This window comes from Apodemus sylvaticus, chromosome 11 (genome assembly GCF_947179515.1).
Source record: "Apodemus sylvaticus chromosome 11, mApoSyl1.1, whole genome shotgun sequence".
Lineage (NCBI taxonomy): Eukaryota > Metazoa > Chordata > Mammalia > Rodentia > Muridae > Apodemus > Apodemus sylvaticus.
In genome coordinates, this window is record NC_067482.1 from 4,849,727 (window position 1) to 4,863,643 (window position 13,917).

At 39.2% G+C, this 13,917-nt stretch overlaps 2 protein-coding genes across 6 annotated transcripts in view; both read left to right on the plus strand.

The window, feature by feature from the left end:
• The window catches only part of LOC127696628 (zinc finger protein 431-like), a 229,751-nt gene that overhangs the window by 126,231 nt on the left and 89,603 nt on the right, over positions 1–13,917 (plus strand). The gene's annotated exons all lie outside the window — the stretch shown is intronic.
• Positions 526–13,917, plus strand: part of LOC127696627 (zinc finger protein 431-like) — a 101,897-nt gene continuing 88,505 nt past the window's right edge. For 3 of the 5 annotated variants that reach the window (XM_052199469.1, XM_052199478.1, XM_052199466.1), the window contains exon 1: positions 526–649. In XM_052199469.1, the coding sequence (XP_052055429.1) occupies positions 620–649 (30 nt within the window). In that variant the 5' untranslated portion in view covers positions 526–619. Of the gene's footprint in view, positions 650–8,392; positions 8,484–13,917 lie in introns of those variants that run through there. The other 2 variants (XM_052199473.1, XM_052199475.1) reach the window with 2 other exon arrangements.

Here is a 13,917-nt window from a genome sequence, read left to right on the forward strand (position 1 = left end):
ATTTATTTGGACAGAGACCAAAAAGAATAGACTTGAGGTTGAAAAAGAATTGATTTGAGGTTGAAAACAGTCTTTAGCATTTACTCTTTAAGAAGCTAAAATATTGTCAATACAATAATGATTATGTAATTTAAAATCCTATGACACAGCGATGTGCCCCAATGGCCCTGACTCTGTTCTTGGTTCTTCCAGGACACCCAGCTGTGCCTGGATGTCCAAGTCACAACCTCACCCCCACCCTCCAGCCCAGGTCCGTGCCTTGTGGCCGCCCAGGAACTCCCCAAGTAGCTCTGGCCTGGCTCCTTATCCCTGATCAGTGTCTTCCATTCCCCTGCAGCCCAGCACCAGCCAGGCAGCAGCAAGGGAAAACTCAGTCTGGATATTCCCAGGATCCAAGCTCCAAGGGGCTGAGCCCAGCAGAAGTGCGGTTTAGATTGACAGATTCACTGTCCAATCAGGGTCTAGATAAGGGCCTGTCAATCAGAAGCAGAGTTAGGTTCTTCCGGAAATCACAGTGCAAATTCCGTGCAACTGAGGAAGTTTCAGAGACTTGGTGTGTTGCGTTCTGACCTCACTGCTGAGTACTGAGGGAAGCTTAGGCCAAATCTTAAGGTGCGACATGGCGCGGATATGCACACCGCATACGAAGGTGAGGAGCGGGAGCTGTTGTGTCGGGTCCGACTCAGGGCTGGGTGGGAACCAGCAGCTTGATGCAGGCACGCGTGAGGTCCCTCTTAGTATTAGCCATTCCCGGAACCATCAGTGGCATCTGAATAACTCCACTCTCTGGGCTGAATCTGCACGAAGCATTTGGAGCAGAGGCTTCTGTATACAAACATCCTTGACAGGATGCGAATGTAAGACAGGCTTAGTTTCTCTGGTACAAACTCTTCTATTCCATTTAACATTTTTGTTGTGATTCATTTCGAGTTAATTTTGTCTAGGTTATAAAACGCATCTCAAGTGCTGAGTGACTGAAAGAACATTCTTTCAATATTTCACTGTTTTTTAAAGAAGCAAAAAATAGATGCATTAATTTTGTACAGCTGCACCTTTAGCCTTATCGAAAACTGTTTCTGAGACAAGCTATGTTGTCACCTGGATCCTGGTCTCGTGCTTTCCAGGAAAGTGAACCTGCTTTCCTTTGGATTAAACTTCCTAAATTTGATAGTTAAAGGATGTACAGGAGCGTCTTAAAATTACTCATCTCAGTCATGTAGTGAACTGTTCTTTGCTGTTAAAGGAAAAGAGCTTGCATGTGGAGCATGGCCTCTGCCTTCAGAGCAGAAAAGGAGGAACAGTTGTCTGTGGTCCCTGCAGGGTGAAACAATGTAGACAAGAGCTAGCTCACAGACTGACGTTCTTATAAGGAGTCTCTTGCTGGGGTCATTATGAAAGAGGCCCTGATAGGGCAAAGTGAGTGTTTTTTTTTTTTAAATTCCTCAGCATGTATTAATTCATGCATATGAATAGAAATTGTCCAGATTGGTGGGTATGCAAGTTGGGGAGGTACTGTTGAATCACACTTGATCCAGTTAGGGCAGCTCAGAAGCTCTGTGTGTGTGTGTGTGTGTGTGTGTGTGTGTGTGTGTGTATCAGGTGACAGATTCAAAAGTACTTTTGAGTTTAGAGGTTTTTCAGGTGTTGATGGTGCTTGGCTGGAAGCAGACATTGAATTGTTCTTCAACATTGTTTTCTGTGTGGACTTCAGAGGACATGGGTTTTCCTGAAGTCACAAAGAGGCATGAGACACTGCAGAGCCATAACCACCATTCTGATCATCTCCATGCAGAAAGATCAGTAGAGCACAGGGCCTCCTGGTTTGGAAGAAAGATCAGTAAGAGATTGACAGTGAGAAATATAACAGTTGAAAGTCGCTTTGAGTTATTTTTGTGGGAGTTCTGAAGTGTGTGTGTGTGTGTGTGTGTGTGTGTGTGTGTTTTAATGTATACACATGTGCTCATAGGTTACATTGTTTAAGTTCACATTAAGGGTCTATACACTTACAAAGGATCCCCACAGTCAGTGCACTGTTGGTCATGAAACAGCACACAATGACAGCTTAAGCAGTGTCCTGCTGACTCTTTCTCCCATCTGATTTTAATCTCTTATAACACTGTCATTTGTCTGATTTTTTTTTTCTAAGTCCATTTCTCATTTTGATATAGGCGGCATACAGGAGGGCTATAGATTTATTTTCCAGTTTTCAGTTAATCTTGTAGCTAGCCACTGTCCTGAAAGTGTTTATAAGCAATAGAAAGTTGGTAGTAGAATTTTTTGGGTCACTAAAATCATATCATCTCCTAATTAGTATAGTTTGAATTTTTACTGTCCAATTTATATCCCCTTGATCTCTTTCAATTGTCTTATTCTTGTAGGTAGAACTTCAAGCCACATATTTAGGTCAGATATAGAGACAGGTCAGCACTTTCTTCTTTTTCATTTCAAGGAATTCTTCTGAGTTTATCTTCATTTAATTTGATGTTGACTGTATTTTGACAGTTGATGTTCCTTAGTATGTTTTTTTCATATTTCTGTATTTCTAAAGCTTTTTTCAAATTACAGTGGTCTTCTCTTTGTGTCCTGAGTGCTGGGACTGAAGAAATGCACTAACATGCCCATCTTGACCACCCTCTAAGTTTTATGGTGCTTCTTTCTCTCTCTCTCTCTCTCTCTCTCTCTCTGTCTCTCTGTCTCTGTCTCTCTCTCTCTGTGTGTGTGTGTGTGTGAGTGTGTGTATGTGTATGTGTGTGTGTGACTCTCTCTTTCTGCATCCCTCCCTCTCTCTTGTGTATAGAAATATCCTTGGCTGGATCCCAATAGATGACAGGCTTAGTTTCTCTGGTACAGTCTACAAGCTCTTCAATTTAACGTTTTCATTGTGATTTATGTAGGGTTCATTTTGTGTAGGTTGTAAAAAGTATCTCACGCGTTGGTTGACTGAAAGCACATTCTTTCAATATTTCTGTTTTTTACAGAATTAAAGAAATGGATGGATTAATTTTTGTACAGCTCTACCTGAACTCTCTTTTAAAAAGTTTTTGAGAATAGCTATTCAGTTACCTGAATCCAAGTTTCATGCTCCCCAGATCAATGACTGTGCTTTTCTTTTTATAAAACTTCCTAAATTCAATAATTAAAAGCATGTGAAACAAGAGTGTTTTAAAATTACTCCTGTCAGTCATGTAATGAACTTTCCTTTGCAGTGAAAGGAAAAGTGCTTCCATGTGAAGCATGGCTTCTTTCTTCAGACCAGAACAGGAGGAACAGTTTGCTGTGTACACTGTAGGGTAAAATAATGAGACAATAGCTAGTTCACAGACTAAAGTTTAAGGAGTCATCTGCAGGGGTCACGATTGGGAAGGAGGACCTGATGGGGCAAACTGAGTGATTTTTTTTTTTTAATTTTTCAGCCTTTGTTAATTCATGGATGTGAATAGAAATTGTCCAGATTTGTGGGTATACAAATTGTGGGTATACAAACTGTTGAATCAAACTTTGTTGATCTAGTATATCAGCTGTGTGTCTGTGTCAGTTGACATATGTCAGCAGCTAATATTACACATAATGACAAAATCATACATCATCTCCTTGATGTCCTTTCCCCACAGGGAATGGCCTGCTCTCCTTGAAAGTCACTGTAGTTATGCATCGTTCCCTTGCTCTGCCACCACCAGTCACAATGCGTGTTTCATGGACAATAATTCCAGGGTTCACATCTACTTTTGAGTTTCAGAGGATTCTCAGGTGTTCATAGTGCTTGGCAGGAAGCAGACATTAAATTGTTCTTCAACATTGTTTTCTGTCTGGGCTTCAGAGAACATGGGTTTTCCTGAAGTCACAAAGAGGCATGAGGGACCTCAGAGCCATCACCCCCATTCTGATCATCTCCATGCAGAGAGATCTGTAGAGCACAGAGCTTGGAAGAAAGATCAGTAGGAGATTGACAGTAAGAGATGTAACAGTTGAAGGTCACTTTGAGTTAATTTTCTGGCAGTCCTGAAGTTTGTGTGTGTGTGTGTGTGTGTGTGTGTGTGTGTGTGTTAAATTTTACACATGTGCTCACAGGTCACATTGTTAAAGTTTACATTTAAGGGATTATACACTTATTAAGGATTCCTACTGTCAGTGCCCTATATGTCATGAAACAGCACCCAATGACAGCTTAAGCAATGTCCTGCTGACTCTTTCTTCCATCTGCTTTTAATCTCTTATAACACTGTCATTTGTCAGATGCATGTGAGAGCTTCAGCCATCTTGTCTTTATTACAGGTTGAAATAGAAACTGAGGGGGATACCAAAAAAAAAAAAATAGCTGGGCATGGTGGCACATGCACAGCACTTGGGAGGCAGAGGCAGGCGGATTTCTGAGTTAAGACCAGCCTGGTCTACAGAGTGCGTTCCAGGACAGCCAAGGCTACACAGAGAAACCCTGTTTCAAAAAAACAAAAACAAAAACAAAAACAAAAACAAAAAAAAAAAGGAAAGAAAGAAACTGAGGGGGAGTATTTCATGTTGTGGAGTAAAAATAGTATCTTAGAGGTCTACACAGTGCCTAGGAGTTGGCTTGGCATGATTTCTTCAGTGATGGTCAACCTCTTCAGAAACAGCATGAGAACTGTATGTTTCAAAATCATGCTTTCCTTGTCTTCACTATTTTGCTTTTCTTTCTTCGTTATTGATTCCCTTCTTTACATTTTCATTCTAGGAATATTGAATTAAGTTTTCATTGGAACTAGATTCCTCTCTTGTACAGTAGATCAGGACTACACTTTCTCCTCCCTCCACTCCTTCCAGTTACCCTGCCATCTCTTCTATCTTCTCCCACACGTTCCCTCTCATTCTGTTTTTCCTTTAGAAGAGAGCAGGTTGCAAAGAGAGGAGAGCCAAGTGGAACAAAACGAGACAGAAAAGGCATGTTCAAAGCCCTCATTTTGAGGCCCATCGAAACAAGAGTTTCAAGATCAAGCAATACTTCCTCCTAGTGTCAGGCTTTCTACAAATCCCCAAGCTAATGCCCATAACACATAACCAGAGGACCTGGCTGAGACCATGCAATTCCCATCTTTGCTATTTAATTCTCTGTGGGGTTTCTGAAACCCCTGGCCATGTAATGATTGGGTTCCCTCTGATGTCCAGCTCTTCAAGTTAAACCAAATATTGTTTGGCCACCCAAAAAGGTTCATGATCAGTTTACCTCAGCACACTTTACAGACCAGAATGTTTACATGGAGATTTTATACCTTGTATTGTTTTCAAGATTTTTTTTTCTGTGTCCTGTGGACTACCTTTTCTCCACATAGAGACTAGAACATAGGGGTAAAGGCTCAAAACCAGTACAAACTTGTGGTCCACAGTCCTCTAGCCCTGCGAGGTGTACGGCTATGGAACCCAGAATTCTGGAATAAAGAAATCCTCATGTTATTGCATCGAGACCTTTTCTCCCGAGTGATTTGAGTGTCACCTTCCAAGGCGTGGGGTGCTGGGGCACAGCTTTTATAAGTTTACGACAGAGCCCGCAAATCACAAACCAATTATTTCTTAGTATGGAGAGCCTGTGAAATGTGAGCCAATTGATTTGTACCACTCCATAGTTTTTAGGCCAATCAGTTTAAATTATTGGAGCCTGTGCTCAGTGGACCAATTAGTTTCCTATAATGTCTACAGCTGCATGAACTCCTGAATAGGGGTAATGGCGTTCAGTTTACAGAAGCAAGATAATCTTAGCCCATTTCCAGTTATCTTTTGGGGCCAGAATCACCTATTCAAGGCCTGTCTGCTAGGTCTAAACGAAGGGCGGGCTCTGGAATGTGATCTTTTACCTAGTTTCTAACAAAGCGAGATAGCATTTTAAACTCCTGATTTCTTGGGTTCATTAAAGTTAGGCTGTATTATTTTCTATCTTTTCACAAACTCTTCCAGTGTGAAATGGAAGGCTGCCATGGATGGAGATATTGTCACCATACAAGTCTAAAATAGAGAGGTGTAAGGCAACAAACAGCACCACTGGCTGCTGGCCATGCACACTCCAGTCCGACCAGACTACCCAGGCTTGCCTGGATGGTGTAGGACATTCTTACTTTACTGGGTTTTCTTTTGTTCCGTATTAGCTTGTTCCACTATTTTGTAATTACAGCCAGGTCAGAGGTTTAGTTAGTCTAAGAATCTTAGCCACACCTCAAACTCTTCTAACATATTTCATATTATTTGTGGTTAATACAAAGGGTGTTGTTTCTCTGATCTCTTTCTCACACCATTTGCCCTTTCATATAAGAGGAATATAACAGGGCTATCAATTTTGTTTGATATAGTCTAAGATCCAGCCGCTATCTTGAATGTGTTTATGAGCTAAAAAAGTTTTCTTATGGTATTTTTCAGTTCACTTATATACACTATCATATAATCAGCCAGTTTGTATACTTTGAATTTTTCATTTCCAAATTATATCCTCTTGTTCTTCTTCTGTTATCGTGTTTCTCAGTACGATTTCAAGTTCTATATTAATAGATATGGAGAAAGTAGACAGCCTTGTTTTGGTTGTAGATGCAGTGGTATTTCTTTTAGTTTCTGCTCATTTAATTTGATGTTGGCTGTAGAATTTCCGTAAACTTTCTATGTTATACTGAATGAAGTACGTCAGTTTTATCCCTAATCTACCCAAGCCTCTTCATGAAGTGGTTTTGTATTTTGGAGGACTTGTTTGTTGTCCAGTGAGATGGTGCTGTGGTTTCTTTTTGTGAGTTTCTTTCTATGGTGGATTACATTTCCTGGTTTTCCTGTGTTGAGTCATCACTGCATCTCTGGATGAATCCTAGTTGATCAGTGTGCATGGTATTATTGATGTGTTTGTGAAGGCTGTTTGCAAGTATTTTATCAAATATTTTTGCATATTTGTTCATGAAGGATATTGGTCTTCCTTTCTTGAGTCTGTATATGCTTTGGTGTAAGCGTAACTGTGGCTTCATAAAAGGAATTGAATAATATTCCTCCTGTTTCTCTTTTGTAGACTACTGTTAAGTATTGGCGTTAAATCTCCTTTCAAAATCCTGTTGACTTCTGCCAACTCAGCTCTCCAGCTGTATCATGTTTAGTTTAAATTCTGTAATGATAGCTTCTGTTTTATTAGAATTATTTCGCTAATTAAACTGTGTATATTGTCTTGATTTATTATTTAATAATGAATCTGATTGAAACACATATTTCATCTTTCAATTTATTTTTTTCTCTTTTCAGATTTGATGGAGTACAGGATTTTAATCATGTCTTTCTGGTTTTGGGGATTTTTCCATTTGCTTTTTGTTACATGTCTTTTCTCAATTGAGTTGATTATTTTAGATAATCTTTCCATGTCTTTAAGGCTTGATTTTTTTGAATTATGCCTTGGATATTCCAAGCTTCTGAGCCAATATCTAATTATCAGTGAGTGCATACCATGTGTGTTCTTTTATGATTGGGTTACCTCATTTTGGATGGTATTTTTCAGTTCCACCAATTTGCCTGTGAATTCCATAAAGGCATGACTTTTAATAGCTGAGTAGTATTCCATTGTGGAAATCTATCACATTTTCTGGATCCCTTCCTCTGTTGAGGGACATCTTGGTTGGTTCCAGTTCTGGCTATTATAAATATGGTGGCTATGAACATAGTAGAGCCTGTGTACTTATTACATGTTGAAGTATCTTCTGGGCATATTTCCATGACTGGATAGCTAGGTCCTCAGGGAGTACTATGTCCAATTTTCTGAAGACTTATTTCCAGAGGAGTTGTATCTGCTTGCAATTCCAGCAGTGGAGGAGTGTTCCACGTTCTCTGCATCCTCACCAGCATCTGCTGTCACCTGAGTTTTTGATTTTAGTCATTTTGACTGGTGAGAGGTGAAATCTCAGGGTTGTTTTCATTTGCATTTCCTTGATGACCAAGGATGTTGAACATTTGTTTAGGTATTTCTCAGCCCTTGAGTTTCCTCAATTGAGAATTCTCTGCTTAGCTTTGAAAACCATTTTTTAATAGAGTTATTTGTTTCTCTTCGGTCCACCTTCTTGAGTTCTTTGTATTTATTGGAATTTTAGTCCTCTATCTAATGTGAGATTGGTATAGATCTTTTCCCAATCCGTTGGTTGCCATTTTGTCCTATTGACAGTGCCCTTCCGCCTTAAGGAAGCTTTGCAATTTATGAGGTCCCATTTGTTCATTCTTGATCTTAGAGCATAAGCCATTGGTGTTTTGTTTAGGAATTTTTCCCCTGTGCCCATGTGCTTGAGACTTTTCCCTATTCTCTCTCTTTTATTAGATTCAGTGCATCTGGTTTTATGTAGAGGTCTTTGATCCACTTGGTCTTGAGCTTTGAGTAAGGAGAGAAGAATGGATCAGTTTTCATTCCTCTACAGGTTGACTGCCAGTTGAACCAGCTCCATTGGCTGAAAATGCTATCTTTTTTCCACTGGATGGTTTTAGCTCCTTTGTCAAAGATCAAGTGACCATAGGTATGTAGGATCATTCGTGGGTCTTCAGTTCTATTCTATTGATCTACACGCCTGTCACCTTATCAATAATATGCAATTTTTATCACTTCTTCTGTAGTACAGGTTGAGATCAGGAATGCTGCTTCCCCCAGAATTTCTTCCATTGTTGAGAATAGTTTTTGGTATCCTGGGTTTTTTCTTATTCCAAATGAATTTGAAAATTGCTCTTTCTATCTCTATGATAAATTGATTTGGACATTTGATGGGGATTCCATTGAATCTATAGATTGCTTTCAGCAAGCTGGTCATTTTTACTATATTAATCCTGCCAGTCCCCGAGCCTGGGAGATGTTTCCGTCTTCAGAGGTCTTCTTTGGTTTCTTTCTTTAGAGATTTAACTTTCTTGTCATACAGATCTTTTACTTGTTTGGTTAGAGTCACACCAACATATTTTATACAGTTTGTCACTATTGTGAAGGGTGCCGTTTCCCTAATTTCTTTCTCAGCCTGTTTATGCTTTGAGTAGAGTAAGGCTACTGATTTGTTTGATTGTTTTAATTTTATGTCTGGCCACTTTACTGAAGGTATTTATCAGCTGTAGAACTCTGGTGGAGTTTTTGGGGCTACTTAATTATACTATTATATCTTCTGAAAAATAGTGATATTTTTGACTTCTTCCTTAACAATTTGTATCCCTTTAACCCCCTTTTGTTGTCTAATTGCTCTGGCTAGAACGTCAAGTACTATATTGAATAGATAGAGAGATAGAGGACAGCCTAGTCTAGTCCCTGATTTTAGTGGGGTTGCTTCAAGTTTCTTTCCATTTAGTTTGATGTTGGCTACTGGTTTGCTGTATATTGCTTTTACTATATTTACTTATGGACCTTGAATTTCTGATCTTTCCAAGACTTTTAATAGGAAGTGATGCTGAATTTTCTCAAAAGCTTTTTCAGCACCTAATGAAATGATCATGTTCCCCTCTCCCTGCCAGCGGTTTTGTTTATGTAGTGGATTATGTTGATAGATTTCTGTATATTGAACCATCCCCGCATTCCTTTGCTGAAGCCTACTTGATCATGGTAAATGATCTTTTGGATGTGTTCTTGGATTTGGTTTGTGAGAATTTTATTGAGTATTTTTCCATCAATATCCATATATGTAATTGGTCTGAAGTTCTATTTCTTTTTTTGGCTCTTTGCATGGTTTTGGTATAAGTACAACTCTGATCATAGAACAAATTGAGTAGTGTTCCTTCTGTTTCTGTCTTGTGGAGTAGTTTGAAGAGTATTGGTATTAGGTCTTCTTTGAAGGTCTGATAGAATTCTGCACTAAACCTATCTAGTCCTGGGAGACTTTTAATGACTGCTTCCATTTCTTTAGGGGTTTGGGGACTGTTTAGATGGTTCATCTGATCCTCATTTAACTTTGATGTTTGGTATCTGTCTAGAAAATTGTCTATTTCATCCAGTTTTTCCAGTTTTGTTGAGCATAGGCCTTTGTAGTAGGATATGATTTTTTTTAATTTCCTCAGTTTATGTTGTTTATATCTTCCTTTCATTTCTGTGTGTGTTCCCAGGGATTTGTCTGGCTAAAACTATATCTATCTGGTTTATTTTCTCGAAGAACAAGCTCCTGGTTTTGTTGATTCTTTGTATGGTTCTTTTTATTTCTACTTGGCTGATTTCAGTTGTGAGATTGACTATTTCCCTTCATCTACTCTCCTTGGGTGTATTTGCTTTCTTTTGTTCTAGAGTTTTTAGCTGCTATTGTATGCTAGCTCTGGTTTCTTTTTGGAGATACTTGGCTCTATGGGTTTTCCTCTAAGTACTACTTTTATTTTGTCCTATAAGTTTGGGTATGTTGTACTGTCATTGTCATTAAATTCTAAAATAGTCTTTTATTTCTTTATTTTTTACTTTGACCCAGTTATCATTGAGTAGAGCATTGTTCAGCTTTCATGTGTATGTGGGCTTTCTGTTGTTTTTGTTGCCATTGACGACCAGCCTTAAACCTTCAAGATCTGATAGAGTGCCTGGAATCATTTCAATCTTCTTATATCTGTTGAGGTCTGATTTGTGACTATGTTGTCAATTTTGGAGAAGGTACCTTGAGGTGCTGAAAAGAAGGTATATTCTTTTGATTTAGGATGGAATGTTCTGTAGATATCTGTTAAATCTATTTGGCCCATAACTTCTCTTTGTTTCACTGCATTTGTGTTTAGTTTGTGTTTCTATGATGTGTCCATTACTGAGAGTGGGATGTTGAAATCTCCCACTATTATTGTGTGAGGTACAATGTGTGCTTTGAGCTTTAGTAAAGTTTCTTTTGTGAATGTTGGTGCCCGAGCATATATGTTTAGAATTCAGAGTGTATCTTGGCAGATTTTTCCTTTGATCAGTATGATGCATCCTTCCTTATCCTTTTTGATAACTTGTGGTTGAAATTAGATTTTATCCGATGTTAGAATGGTGACTCCAGCTTGTTTCTTGGGACTACTTGCTTTGAAAATTGTTTTCCAGTCCTTTACTGTAGATACTGTTTGTCTTTGACACTGAGGTGTGTTTCCTGCATGCAACAAAATTCTGGGTCCTGTGTACAAATCCAGTCCATTATTTTATGTCTTTTTATTTTGGAATTGGGGCCATTGCTCTTAAGAGATTAAGAAATAGGGATTGTTGCTTCCTGTTATTTCTGTTGTTCATTTTCACTGTGTGTGACTATCTTTATTTTGGTTTGTTGAAAGAAAATTTCTTCCTTTTCCTAAGGTGTAGTTTCCCTTCTTCTGTTTGTGTTTTACATCTATTATCCTGTGTATGGCTGGATTTATGGAAAGATACTGTGTAAATTTGATTTTGTCATGAACTATCTTGGTTTCTCCATCTATGGTAATTGAGAGTTTTACTGGGTCTAGTAGTCTTAGCTGGCATTTGTGTTTTCCTAGAGTCTGTAAGAGATCTGCCCAGGATCTTCTAGCTTTCCTACTCTCTGTGGAGAAGTCTGGTGTAATTGTGATTGCCCTGCTTTTATGTGGTATTTGGCCTTTCCCCCTTACTCCTTTTAATATTCTTTCTTCATTTTGTGCATTTTAAAAATTATTATTTTTAAAATGGGTCAGGAGTAATTTCTTTTCTGGCAATCTATTTGGAGACTTGTATGCTTCTGGTATTTTTTTTTTATTCGATATAATTTATTTACATTTCAAATGATTTCCCCTTTTCTAGCCCCCCCACTCCCCGAAAGTCCCGTAAGCCCCCTTCTCTTCCCCTGTCCTCCCACCCACCCCTTCCCACTTCCCCGTTCTGGTTTTGCTGAATACTGTTTCACTGAGTTTTTCCAGAACCAGGGGCCACTCCTCCTTTCTTCTTGTACCTCATTTGATGTGTGGATTATGTTTTGGGTATTCCAGTTTTCTAGGTTAATATCCACTTATTAGTGAGTGCATACCATGATTCACCTTTTGAGTCTGGGTTACCTCACTTAGTATGATATTCTCTAGCTCCATCCATTTGCCTAAGAATTTCATGAATTCATTGTTTCTAATGGCTGCATAGTACTCCATTGTGTAGATATACCACATTTTTTGCATCCACTCTTCTGTTGAGGGATACCTGGGTTCTTTCCAGCATCTGGCAATTATAAATAGGGCTGCTATGAACATAGTAGAACATGTATCCTTATTACATGGTGGGGAGTCTTCTGGGTATATGCCCAGGAGTGGTATAGCAGGATCTTCTGGAAGTGAGGTGCCCAGTTTTCGGAGGAACCGCCAGACTGATTTCCAGAGTGGTTGTACCAATTTGCAACCCCACCAGCAGTGGAGGAGTGTTCCTCTTTCCCCATACCCTCTCCAACACCTGCTGTCTCCTGAATTTTTAATCTTAGCCATTCTGACTGGTGTAAGATGAAATCTTAGGGTTGTTTTGATTTGCATTTCCCTAATGACTAATGAAGTTGAGCATTTTTTAAGATGCTTCTCCGCCATCCGAAGTTCTTCAGGTGAGAATTCTTTGTTTAACTCTGTACCCCATTTTTTAATAGGGTTGTTTGGTTTTCTGGAGTCTAACTTCTTGAGTTCTTTATATATATTGGATATTAGCCCTCTATCTGATGTAGGATTGGTGAAGATCTTTTCCCAATTTTTTGGTTGCTGATTTGTCCTCTTGATGGTGTCCTTTGCCTTACAGAAACTTTGTAATTTTATGAGGTCCCATTTGTCAATTCTTGCTCTTAGAGCATACGCTATTGGTGTTCTGTTCAGAAACTTTCTCCCTGTACCGATGTCCTCAAGGGTCTTCCCCAGTTTCTTTTCTATTAGCTTCAGAGTGTCTGGCTTTATGTGGAGGTCCTTGATCCATTTGGATTTGAGCTTAGTACAAGGAGACAAGGATGGATCAATTCGCATTCTTCTGCATGCTGCCCTCCAGTTGAACCAGCACCATTTGTTGAAAAGGCTATCTTTTTTCCATTGGATGTTTTCAGCCTCTTTGTCGAGGATCAAGTGGCCATAGGTGTGTGGGTTCATTTCTGGATCTTCAATCCTGTTCCATTGATCCTCCTGCCTGTCACTGTACCAATACCATGCAGTTTTTAACACTATTTCTCTGTAGTATTGCTTGAGGTCAGGGATACTGATTCCCCCAGATTTTCTTTTGTTGCTGAGAATAGTTTTAGCTATCCTGGGTTTTTTGCTATTCCAGATGAATTTGATAATTGCTCTTTCTAACTCTGTGAAGAATTGGGTTGGGATTTTGATGGGTATTGCATTGAATCTGTATAGTGCTTTAGGCAAAATGGCCATTTTAACTATATTGATTCTACCGATCCATGAGCATGGGAGGTTTTCCCATTTTTTGAGGTATTCTTCCATTTCCTTCTTCAGAGTCTTGAAGTTCTTGTCATACAGATCTTTCACATGTTTGGTAAGAGTCACCCCAAGATACTTTATACTGTTTGTGGCTATTGTGAAGGGGGTCATTTCCCTAATTTCTTTCTCAGCCTGCTTATCCTTTGAGTATAGGAAGGCCACTGATTTGCTTGAGTTGATTTTATAACCTGCCACTTTGCTGAAGTTGTTTATCAGCTGTAGGAGCTCTCTAGTGGAGTTCTTTGGGTCACTTAGGTAGACGATCATGTCGTCTGCAAAGAATGATAGTTTGATTTCTTCCTTTCCAATTTGTATCCCTTTGACCTCCTTATGTTGTCGAATTGCCCGAGCTAGTACCTCAAGTACAATATTGAAAAGATAAGGAGAAAGGGGGCAGCCTTGTCTGGTCCCTGATTTCAGTGGGATTGCTTCTAGTTTCTCTCCATTTAGTTTGATGCTGGCTACCGGTTTGCTGTATATTGCTTTTACTATGTTTAGGTATGGGCCTTGAATTCCTGTTCTCTCCAAGACTTTAAGCATGAAAGGATGCTGAATTTTGTCAAATGCTTTTTCAGCATCCAATGAAATGAC